The sequence below is a fragment of the Pezoporus occidentalis genome, unplaced genomic scaffold (genome assembly GCF_034315485.1).
Source record: "Pezoporus occidentalis ecotype Australia unplaced genomic scaffold, CSIRO_AGI_Poc_V1 ctg81, whole genome shotgun sequence".
Taxonomy (NCBI): Eukaryota; Metazoa; Chordata; class Aves; order Psittaciformes; family Psittacidae; genus Pezoporus; species Pezoporus occidentalis.
The window spans coordinates 8,358,442-8,371,232 of NW_026916170.1; the positions used below are offsets into that span (position 1 = coordinate 8,358,442).

A 12,791-nucleotide genomic window follows, 5' to 3' on the forward strand; every position below is an offset into this window, starting at 1 on the left:
TTGTTATTACCATGAGAAAAGTGAAGGTAGCTGTTCAACATTTTTAAAATACATATATATGAAAAGTCCAAAACAATATTGAACAGTTAATTTCATTCATATATATATGAAATTAACTGTGTACACTCACACCCTCCCTTATATATATCTATATTAAAAAAATTGCTTTATATATACACACACACATATATATTGCAATTCCCTCAACAGTTCCCTGGAGGTATTAGTAGATTAAAAAAAAACAACTGACTATTTTAAAACCTCTGAAATCAATGCTTACATTATACAGAAAGTTAATTCATTTTTTTTAGTTCTCTTTAAATATTAACAATTTAAAAACCTACACACAATTACCTGCTTTATACCATACTGAACAACTCCATGGTCTTTTATCATGGCTAAAACATAATAGATTGTTTCACCAAACTGTTCTACGTGTCATCCTGAGTATTATTCAAGGCTTATTTGATGTTTTTATAAATCAGAATCCTAACAACCAATATCTTGCACGTAATTTAAAAGTAGTAATGTAAGTGATAAAGACTAGTAACAGGCTAAAACACAAAACTTAAAATTCAGAACAGAAAAAATGTCATGTTAGTAAATTAAGCCTATTAATACAGATGCATAAATAATACATACACCTTCTGTCACCTTACCGAGGTACTTCTCCCTTTCTTCTCTTCTCTCCTTTGCCAGTCTCTGTCTTTCATCAGTTTTCAGAAATCCATCAAAGGCTGAAGTCAGAAAGAAGGGGAAAAAAAAAAAAAGTATTAAAAAAGTGTTAGCAAAACTAAAGAAGCATCCAAAAGAACTCAAAAAGTCCACCAAATACAAGTTGTACCTACGGCATTTAACAACTCCAACAACAAAAACTATTTTGCACTTAACAAGCTGGGATTTGGGTACATATTGAGCACAGTCTCCTTCCTTCCTGCCTACCTACTGATGAACTCCATGCACAGTTCCTCAGTGTAAATGCCTGACTCCTCTTCTCAGAGCACACAACCATGCTGTCAGTGCTTTTATAAAACTTAAAACTTTCTTTGGAAAAAAAACGTTAGGATGCAATTAACATGTATTAGTCTTTGTTAATAACCTCATTTTAAAGTTTTTGACTAAAAAAGGGAAAAAGTTCAGGAAAGCAGTAAACGCGGTATGCAGCTCTCATGGTCTAGTGCTGTGTGGAGTCACAGCCTTCATATTTATGGCTTAACACAGCTCCATAGCTTCCTTGCCCACAGGAAACCACCAGCTCATTTCAACAGCCAACAATTAGAACTGAATGAAGCCAGGGAGACAGAAGCCCTCCTGCCCTCTTTTCCAGGTAGAAACATTTTGTTTCCTTGTTAAGTTTGCATCTAAAAGCAGGTTGCTTGTTTGGGAGGAGGTTGCCTAAGGACGTTTTGTACCTGGATCCAGACACCCCAGTTCTTTGCACAGCATGAGCCATCAAAAAGCCCAATTTAAGAAAGGGGTGGGCAAGCAGGCAGAGCATGACACACGAGATGCCTCAGGGTCACCTGCCTGTCTGCCCTGTAATAAGCAGCCAGATGGACCATAGGTGGACCTTCTGCAATACCCATGTGAGCTCACCAGCCACCAACTAGTGACTTGACAGACCAGTTAGAGGATAGTATCTTTTTAAAACAGCTGGCAGGGCCTCCAGCGCCCTCCTTTCTCTCTTTGTTTTCAGGATATCCTGGGGTCTTCGCAGGGTTGCAGTGCAAACAAGGCAGGGCATCTCACAGCACAGTTTACATCCTTTGCAAACATTACTTGAGCTCCCTACCGAGTTGGTAAATTACAATTAAGTCCCCTTCTCTTCTGCTCTAAGAACTGCAGTTGTTAATTTTATCAGACAAATAGGATGTTGAAAAGTTACTTAGACTATAACCCAGGCTGTCTTCCTGAAAAGTCACACTTGCAGGCTCCTCTCCAAGGGCATCCTGTCTATTGGAGTTAAGGTTTTGCATGACTGATACACAGATTGACTCCACAACTCGTTAAAGTTGTAAAGCAGGTATGGTTTATTCAGCTGAGGCACATGGGGGTTGCTCCTCCAAAATCATGCACGCCCCCCTTTGCCACTCAGTTCATTTATATTACATATAATGATTACCTAAACATAAGATTGCTTCACGCCTAATACATATGCAAAACCTATTCCCGTCTAGTATTATAATTAGTTTTCTGGCATTTGTTCTGTTGGTGCGCCTGTGCAGTGCCTCCTGGTGGTGGTCGTTAGGATGAAAGCCTGCAGTTCCTCTTCCTCACCGTGCATAACCTCTTGCTTTCATGCAGACTCAATAGGGTTTCGGCTCCTATCCAAACTTCAGGTTCGGTACAAGCCAGTTTTATGTATCTTAAAACAGAAACTTGTCAAGTTTGCAAATTTTGTTACTCTCGCTATCTTCTGTTCCTTTTCTTTCTAAAGATACTATTTAAAAAAGAATGTCTTAAATGTTAAGTTATGAATCTTATCTACTACAATTCTGCTTCACCATTCTAGCAACTTTGACTCCTATGGTTCTGCTTCACCAAGCACAGCAACTGCTTAACCAGGCAGGCACAATGTTAACCCTTTATTTCCTGGTATCATGACAAGCACCTTTCTGTAAAAAGGCATGGTTCTGTAGGAAGGCTAAAAACCAGCCTTGATGTTCTCTTGTGACTGGTGAAAAACACAGATCTCAGCTGTCCCCCATTAGAGTAACAGCTTGCTTTTTCCCCAAGCAGCACCTTCGAACACCATTTCTAATCTGCCTCTGCACACACAAATGGCAACTACCTGATGGCAGTCAGGCCTCTGGAAAATTGCAATTGTAGCTCCCAGATGGTTAATTACAACTAGAATTTGTGGGTCAAATACATATCTATTTAATACTGAAGACTCATCCTACTTCCATCCTAGTCCACTGGTTTGTTCGCTTGGCTGCCATTTATTGGCAGACTTGACAAGCAGGGAGGAGAGAAGAGGAGGTGGCTCAATAAAGCAACCATGGTGACTAGTCTGCAACTACTTTGAAGGGGCCTGCTTTAAGTAGCCAAGAAGGGGAATCCTGTTGTCAGCATTGTTACGTTACAGCTCCAATTGAAAGTTTTTCAGTGATTTGAAAGTCAAACCAGCACAAAACCTACAATTTAGGCTACAAGCCACAGAGGAGGCGAAATCAAGACTGAAGCTCAAAAAGAAAAGACTGAGCTTGGGAGTAAGTGAAGCCTGGGAAAAGGCTAAGAGTTTATATACCGGGCATGACATGCTGGAATACCCCTGTGGCTAGTTCGGGTTGAGTGTCCTGTCTCTGCTCCCTCCTGGCTTCTTGTGTCCCTCCTCGCTGGCAGAGCATGAGACCCAAAGGTCCTTGATCAGGGTAAGTGCTGCTTAGCAAGCAGACAGGAGCTAAGGCTTTGTGAGGCAAGGGACATAACGCAGGTGGAGAGGTGGAACCTGAATCACGGAAACCAAAGCAGGGATAGGAACAGCAAGACAGTCCATGTCTATGGATTATGTTCACAAAACCCTGCACTCTCATCCCTCTCTTGCTTTCAGCAACTACCTATGAAACCCACAAGCAAAAAACATATCCCATTATGCTTGTCAATAAAATTACAGCAAACTTATCTCTACTTTGATTGCTTAGTAAGCACAACTGGCAGACAAGGATCTAAAAGCTCCGACCTTACTCACAACTGCCATCGCCAACCTGAAAAATAGCACATCAACTCTGGATAGCATTCTCAAGAGTTTGGATGTCTCAACACCACTCTGGTAATATTAAAAAAAGGTCAAGGCTGTAATGCCAAATACTTAAGAAAACGGGATGTATCAAAATCAGCATTGAAGCAGTCTGCACAATCCTTATTTTGCTCCTTTAGCAGATATATTAAGTTTTTTTTCCTTTTAGGTCTTTTCATTTATTCAGTGAACCTCCTTAAGAGGTGAACCAGCTTCAAAGTGATTAGCACTTGTTGCTTCATTTCTTTCTGAAACCGGAAAGTAAACAGAACTATAATCTGAAGTCAGTCTTGGAGAACACACTCCAGACTTGGCTATGTCACAACTGAAACAACAAATAATGGAATTGTTGCTCCTTACATGTGCAATACAATAATGTGCAAAAACCTGTGTGGAGGAAAACAGTATGCAATAGAGTACATATAGGCATCAAATGCATATACATGCAGCAAGGGGAGCATTAAAATACCACATACGTCCTCAATTCTAGCATTTCTTGACTTCACAAATCAGCATACCTGCCAAAAATCAGTGAATATGGCTTTAAAGGACAAATAACTATTCGCTGGGTAATAACTTATACCTTGGGATGATTTTTCAAGGCCAAAATCAGTATATGTTCTGCATATTTTCATACAATATATATTATGAAAATAATGGGAATAGCAGCTACCTGTGGTATGAAATTTGTTTAATGACAGGAATTCAAATTGTTTGGTATAGCAGACTGCAAACAGCAAGCACAGGTAACAACCATGAAGATAACCCAACGCCATTTCTGTTTCACCACACGGACTGCCAGCAGAGGGCACACCAAGGTTTGAAATCGAAAACCTTACAGCAAAAAAGCTTTCACTGTGCTAAGTGACCTCGGGTTAATACTCTGTACGCTCAGCTTTATCCTGAGCCTTCCTAGTATTTACAGCTAAACCTCTGATCCCTCAGCTAGAAAGGCACATAGCAGCAAACGACATATTAAAAACACACACTGGTTGTGCCTCCTACCACCCAGAGAAATTAATACAAAGAGACACTGGCAGAAAATTTGCTAATAACCCCCTATTCCCAGACTTGCAGAAGAATAAGGAAACTGCTCAAGTAACAACATCAAAGACTTTACTGTAATGAAACACACATGCACACACATTGCTGCTATGTCTACTACTTCTATTCAATCTCCCAGCCTTCCCCAAAAGCCCCTTTTCCAAGCAGTCCCCACTCTCTAAGATATACACCTAACTGTTGGGCTAATTTCTTGAGATTTGGCTCACTTTTTGACTGAAGAGGGCCAGCTACTCCTCCAGGACTTTGTTACAACAAGCATTTCTAACAAAAAAAAAAAAAGAACATAACTCAAAAGATGTTAAAATGCCAGCAAAATACACCATCTAACACTGCAGGACTTGTCAATACTCCAGTGTTACTTTAAAATAAATATTTACAGAAGTAAAAACTAACAAGTTAATCACTGCTTTTTGATGTGCAAAGGAGAACTATTCAGTTTGATGAAATGGTGCCAGAACATGGCCACACACGGTCACTCTAAATATTGCTTGTGCAAGTCTTTTGGTGGTGGCTCCAGACAGAGAGGAAGGTTGTCCTGAACCGATGAAACACAAGGCAAGCTGTCTTTTGAAATTCATATCCTGTCTCAAGCTGAGAAAACAAGTACTGGAGCAGGACAATCAGGTTACTGGAAGCTGAGAGCACATTTCAGAAGGACCAGCCAGCTGCTCTCCTGACACTGGCACACAAGTAAATGCCAGCAGGTCAGGCCTCTGTTGTTTTTTTTTTTTTACTTTGTTGTTGAACCTACGTAAACTTCTTTCCTCCATAATATCCCATGGCATTTGGTTTCGCAATGTATTTATATATAGCAGATATCAAAGGCCTTGACAGCAGCATCACAACACAGAAGGAAAGTCAGCTGGGGATGTGAGATCAGCTCTACGACCAGTGTTCAACACACCTAGACCTTTGTCCATCTTACACAGAATCACAGAATCAACCACGTTGGAAAAGACCTTTAAAGATCACTACATGACCCACGTTCAACACATTTAGACCTTCATCCACTCTAGGTGACACTGTGCAACAGTTTCAGACCTTTGCCACAATGTATATCATCTACACTGATGTTGCTGTGGTGCTGAAATTCCAAGTCTGGATGCAGTCCTGCCAAAGGGTGCCATTGCAAGGATGTGGTAAAGTGGTCTATACAGAAGACCAGCTCAGCCTGAAATACCACTGCACTTACACCCACCATTCTACTGGCAAATTCTGTTGTTTCAAATACTATAATCTCAACTGATAAAAAACAAAGTTTTGCTCCTTAAAAACCTGCTTGCTCTCCCTTGAGACTGTTCTTTGAGACAATAAAGGACTTTTCTCCATCTGCCACTGTCTCCCTCTGGGTACTACTTAATGAAGAAATGTCATATTCAAGTTTGCAGTTATTGACTATACTCTAAGGTGAAATAAGGAATAAAATCACATGTGACTGTACCTGCATGACACTTTCTACTGGCAAAAGGCACCTTTTCTAAATATTAATTATGATACATCACTGAGAGGCTTTCAGGTAGAGTCAATATGGAAACAGCACAAGGGCTTTGGAGGTATGTTCGGTAAGATTTAAGGGATTGTTCTCTTTTCTGATAATTTAACTCTGTTTAAAGGTTTTTTAAACTCCGTTTAAAAGTTTTAATTAAAAAAAAAGTTTATTCTGTTACACTCAGAAAAGAAAAAAAACAAACCACACCCCCCCAAAAAAAAAAAAACCAGAAGCTAAACAAACAAAAAAAAACCTCAAAACAAACAAACAAAAACCCAAACAAGCAAACAAAAAACCCCACAAAGAACTGGATTTTTTTCCAGTTTTAGATACTTAATTTTACAACTGCCAGGCTGGATTTCAAATGCAGCAGAAAGAAAAAGGAACCTTTTCCATCATGTCTTATGAAAAATACCAGGATGGCTATATTGTTACGAAAATGTTAAATAGATGAAGTCATTAAAGGCAGACTCAGTTGCCAAACACAGTGACACTGCAGGCTAATTGTCTTAAGAGGTGGCCTGGCAGACAGGACAGAGAAGCTGTCAGGGACCTGCATCCTCTGGTTAAGCAACAAGGACACAAGTGTCACTAGTTACCTGCCTTAAGTTCCTGATCCCCACCCTGGATTTTCAAGTTGTTTGAATCAAGAACTGTACAGCATATTTACCCAAAGAGAACAGTAGCAAAATATGCCCTATACCATATTTACACAAACATTACTGGAGCAAACTATATCCTACTGGTATGTTTATTTAAGTTTAAAGGTGAAATCACTCCAAAATGCTGGCCAAGTAACTTCAAAATTACACATAAAGTATATAAAGGTGACTTGCTGAGCACATGTAATAATAAAAATATCTTAATTACTGCATTGGGGAAGAAAAACTTGATGAATTACAAAAGGCAGATCTTTTCAGTTCTGCATAAGCTCACAACACCTAATCAGGTCCACAGGATTGTATGCTTTATGTATAAACAGTGTGCACAGCCTTGACAGTGTCCCATGGAGACTCCAGTATTCGGTAGATAAAGCAGATGGCATCTCAAGATCACTCAGAGAACTGGTAAGATACATTAGCAGAATGCTTTTCCTTATGAAAACACTTCATAAGTAATAACACTAGATGAATTACTAAGTTTGCTGAACAGGTCCCTATTAGGCAGCCCACCACATGGTAAGCACATACAAAGCAGCCACACTATGTCAGTGGGTGTTCTACATTGCTACTTTATTCATATGCTTCTGTAATGTCTTAGGCAGAAAGGGCTCCAGACACTTCACCACAGCTTGCCAGTAGCTTTCTCCCAGATTTAAGACACATGAACATTTACAGCTGTATTCTTCAAACTACACCAGGCTCATGTGGAACCTATAGCTATTAGTCTTCTCCCCTTTCAGCTTGTGTCTTACTGCACACAATTACAACTGCACAAAAAGGGAGGTCAACGGTAAAGATTCAGGTGTCACTTAACAATAGGTCTGGGTTTATTTTACCTTCAGTTTCTTCAGAATATACCCTACATCATTCATATTTATGAAGACAGAAAGTTCAATATCTAATTACCAAGTTCAGCAGTTACTTTAAAAACTCTTTATTCCTACCTCTGGCAACACAGATACCAATTAATCCTTTCAACCTTACTATAATTCAGAAAGAAAAGTCTGTATATATGTGAATGCGTGTATGCATGAAGAGAACTTTTATTCAAGTAGGTATAAAATATGCTAACACACATGTTCTGTGTTAACTACTAAAGGGTGGACACGCACGTCAAGTTTCATATGCTACAGAATAAAGCCTGTGCAAAGACAAATGGTGAACAATGATGACAGACCTGCCCCTCCATCCTGTGCTGAGGGAGTATATTATACTCCCTTTCTCTACACTAATAACACTTTCCAATACTCTTTATTTACAAGGGGGAGGGAGAAAGGAGACAAAAAAAAAAAGGAGGTTTCCTTTTGCTTATTAGATATTATGGTAACTTTTGTCAGTTACCCATGGGATTATTCCTCAGACAGAAGATAAATGGGCAACTATTAATAGCCTCATACAAAATGTTAATACAAAATTAAATTATCATATATGGAAACATTATGCCCAGAGTCTTAGCTAACATCTCTTGACTGCCCACAGTAGCTGCTCTTCTAATAGCCACTGATCAAAGTAGGCATAGTTCTACCACTGGCTCCAAAGCAACCTGGCAGGTAGGGAGGGACTCAATCAGATACTCATGCCACTCCTGCTCTCAGGCCAGTCTCAAGAATTTTACCTTTTGCAGAGTATCAGTAGAAGCAGAATTTAGCATCAGGAGATTTCAACACAAATACAGAGTTGACTAAAAAATCTGAAATTAGATGAAAGAATTAAAAAAAAAAAAAGAGGCTGAAGATTCTAATTTATTTATAATTGTTCTTTCCAGAATGCCTAATTGCAACTGATTTGAGTTACACATCTGCAGTACAATCGAAGTTTATTGACAATTTCCAGAGTTGTTTTATTAAAAAATCCACGATATTGCACAATATCAGAATCTCAACTACGAATTATTATTAGGGCTTATTCAAAACGGTTTAAGCAGGGCTTTTTAGGGGGTCTTGGGACTTTTTTTTTTCAGGGGTTGAGAAGGTTTTTGGAGGGTTGCGGTTTGTGATGTTTGTTTTAGGGTTTTTTGTTGGTGTCCCCCTGTCTCAACTTGCTCTATTTTTTTTTCCCCAGTAAATGTAGAAATTCTCAGTGGAAAAGACAGACAATCAAATTTGAAGGTGCACTTAAGAGACAGGAAAATCATGATTTTTACTATTTATCTGGTCACAACTTTAACTGTATTATCAAAAAAAGCTCTCAAGAATAACATAACACAGGCCTTTTCCCCTTCAGATACCTAACTACACAAGGTTCATGATGAGAAGTGGAACAAGAAAACAGTGTAACCCAAAAGGAATTCATAAATTCATGACACTACCTTGATAAGGGATTCATCCTACACACACCCACTGTGTCCAAGGAAAGCCATCCTTTTCAAACCTGCTACCTGAGTAAGCAACTAATCTTAAAATTATGGAATGGATTAAAAAAAGGAATAAATAAAACCAAATATTGCTTCTAACTCACAATCAACACTTTGAAACTAACAGAACTAGGGTTCGCCAAGGAATAATTGCTAGCACTAGCTGGGAATTACATTTTAAAACACCAAGTAAATCCCCAAACCCCAAAGCTATAAACAATCCAAATGAAACAATTTTTTTCCACAACAGATTCTTTTGTTTTTTCATTCACTCACTGTGTATCTCCTGAATTAGCAGTTGCCCCAATATGTATTTAGGGTTTGTGCATTTACTATCTTGCACAAAAGTGTCACTGACTTCAGTAGAACTACTTTATTAAAACAGAAAAGATGAAACTGTCTTGCTAGGATTGGGAAGCCTTTGCATATGCCACTTAAGTCTGAAAAGAGGCCTTATCACTTGCATACTATCATAATAAATAGAGAATGCATTTGTTGGAAAAAAAGTATCTATAAATACCGTAAACACTGTTTGACTAGTTCACTGCACCTTACAGCCTTTGCAAGAAAAAGCCTCACTGTAAGACAGCAAGCCTCGCGACACAGTTATTTTGCTCAAATTATTTAAGGGAAATGTTTTAGGGTCACATACATTTGTTTTGCCGTCTCAGTGAATTCAACCAGAACAACCTCATTTTAGGAACATACACGTCAAAATGAAAGAAAGTTAATTTCTTTCCAACAACTTTTGCCACCAAAATGAACTAGGAAAAAAAGCTTTGTGTCTATAGTGTAGTCTAGCACACTCCAATTTCTCATTAAGTGTTTCTGGACTTGCAACACATTTATGTATCAGCATCTGTTAATGTTGTATATAATTTATTACTAGGTATTAGATAACCAGAGCTCAGTGAAAATTAGCATTTCATTGAGAGATTCAGATATTTTTAGCATCAGCAAAGGAGATGGAAGTGGTAAGTATCCATTTCTCCCACCTCCTGCTAGCTTGTAATCCCCAAATGCACATTAAGCCCCACTTCCTGTTCAAGTTAATTGGCTTTGCTGGCGTACGGCACTGAATGGCAATCTTACACTTCGGTGCTTTTACAGTTTTCACTGCTGTGTTGCACTCCTAAATGGCGGCTGGAGCGCATGAAGGCAGCGAATGTGAAGGGAGAGCACAGAACTGTTTTTCCCGATCCAGGCAGCAAGCTTTCCTGGAAGACTTTACAGGCACTGCAGTCTTGCACAGCCCCACGTGGGCACGGAGATGACCTGCACCTGAGGCACCTTTACTGCCATTTCTTTCTCCGCTGACAGCAATGACCACTTGCTCAAACCTTCGCAGTACCGCCCTCTGCTGTAATTTAAAACCAAGGGGTGCAGGAGCCACTGTTCAGCAGACACCCTGCAGCCCACCACACCAGCAACCAGTACCCCTTGCTGAAATTCTGCTTTTCAGTGAAGAGGAAAGTTAGGATCATTTTCCCAGCATGGCAGTAACCTGGAACATGTCAAGCTGCCCTGCTCAAGCTACTGAAGTACTGCTGAAGGCCATTACTCTGCTGGCAGAGCCCATTTCATCCAAAAAGAAACTTTCACAGCACCAGTACAGAGCAAGTGCAAATCTCTAATTTTAAGTAACCTGGGTCACAGGACAGCATTTCTGGGGAAGCCCTGCAGTTTCTGTATACCCTGCCTTCCTTTGCAGTTTGCCTGCAGGGCCCAAGGGCTCCAAAAGAAAGCAACTGCTTGCAGATAGGCCAATCATAGAATGGTTTAGGTTGGAAGAGACCTTAAAGATCATCCAGTTCCAAACCCCCTTAAAAAACACCTTTCACTAGACCGGGTTGCTCAAAGCTCCATCCAACCTGGCCTTGAACACTGCCAGGGATGGGGCACCCACTGCTTCTCTGGGCAACCTGCGCCAGTGCCTCATCACCCTGGTCTTGTAATCAAACTCTTAATTAATCTCTATGTCAAAGTACTTGTACATGGCAAAACCACAACTTGCTTCTAAACCAGCTTTAGCCAGGAAGTGTTACTCTGGAGTCTTGAATAAAAATGACAACACAAATTTGTCAGTATGTTCTCAATTAACTGTCATTAAAAAAGACGCTAAGGATAATGATATAGCAAGGTTACTATCTACAGATAAAGGGCTCACAAGGGAGCCAGATGCTTGGTGAATGAGCATTTCAGAGGTGGCAGTCTGTACAGTGTGGCACTGGCCTCAATCCACTGCATGGATGTTATGTACAGGAATGGCTCTGCAGGGTTCTTCCACTAACTTCTTTTTCATTTCAAGTCTAATGTAATAGAAACTGCAATAGAGATATTGATGCTTTGGGATTTGCTCCGAGTTGTAAAAAAGGTATACTTAGAGAAGCAAGAAAACAATGCTTACAGAAACATGACATGCCATTTGTTTCCACAATATGCCTACTTATTTTTCCCAGACAATACAATTAACTTTTTAATATTCCCTTCATCTCTCACCATACCTTGTCCTCCATCATTAAGTCAGTGATGACTGAAGATTTGAAGAAAGCTTTAGGGTGTTTCTCTTCTGTTCTTTGTGGTGAGCAAGGTGAATATAGAGCATTTAACAAAAGAATTCATTTGTAGTTTTCCATCTATATATCTTCCTATTAAAAAAAAATAAAAAAAAGGCACATTGATGACTTACTAACATGACCTAAAAAGGGCTAACCTAATGAACCTCCACTTTTCTCTGCCCCTACCTGATGAATTGCTGAAACGGTGTATTATTCCACAAAGAAGCAGCTATCAGGTATCAGATGTAGAAAGCACACTGTGATTTGGCAAAAACTTAAAAAAAAGAAGCAAAGTTCTTCACGGACTTGTATGGCTCCTTGTGGACTTGGCTATGATTAGGTGCAAGAGTTAAAACAATGATTTTACTGTGCTTCACGCCCATAGGATTTCCCATGGATTTATTTCAGAAGAAGAACACCCATTGACTATCAAAACCAAAACAATCTACTCTAGGAAAATGCAGTAAATCCTCATAGAGAGAAAAAGCTTTTACAATTAGATATCTACCTTTAATCTTTTCCCCCATGCATTTTAGTACATGTACTATGCCAATATACTTCATATTAATAATTTTATGTAAAGATATACAGTTTTAACTATGTTTCTGGTCGGTTCATCAAAGTGTATTCCATACAGCTCCTGCTTGTGGATGCCCCAGTCTTGGCCTCTAGATATAATCCATAACATATTGTATAATTCAGTGGTGGATCTGAATATTTGCCCTTTTAAATCCAGAACACGAACTTTTCCCTGTGGCGCTTCTGCAATTATTTGATCTTGTCTGAGAATCTAATCCTTACAGGTCTTCCATCAAGAGCCTAAAATGTCCTTGTTGCAACTTCTGCCTAGTTTTCTACCTGTCCTTTAGCTATAAGGTTCCAACTCTTCAAGGAACACCACGCATGAGGCTTTCAGTGTATGCAA

At 39.4% G+C, this 12,791-nt stretch overlaps 1 protein-coding gene across 7 annotated transcripts in view; it reads right to left on the reverse strand.

Moving 5' to 3' along the window:
- The window catches only part of MAP7D2 (MAP7 domain containing 2), a 77,549-nt gene that overhangs the window by 34,583 nt on the left and 30,175 nt on the right, over window positions 1-12,791 (reverse strand). For all 7 annotated transcript variants that reach the window (XM_062603828.1, XM_062603822.1, XM_062603821.1 and 4 more), the window contains exon 2: window positions 660-737. In XM_062603828.1, coding sequence (XP_062459812.1) covers window positions 660-737 — 78 coding nt within the window. The remainder of the gene's footprint in view (window positions 1-659; window positions 738-12,791) is intronic.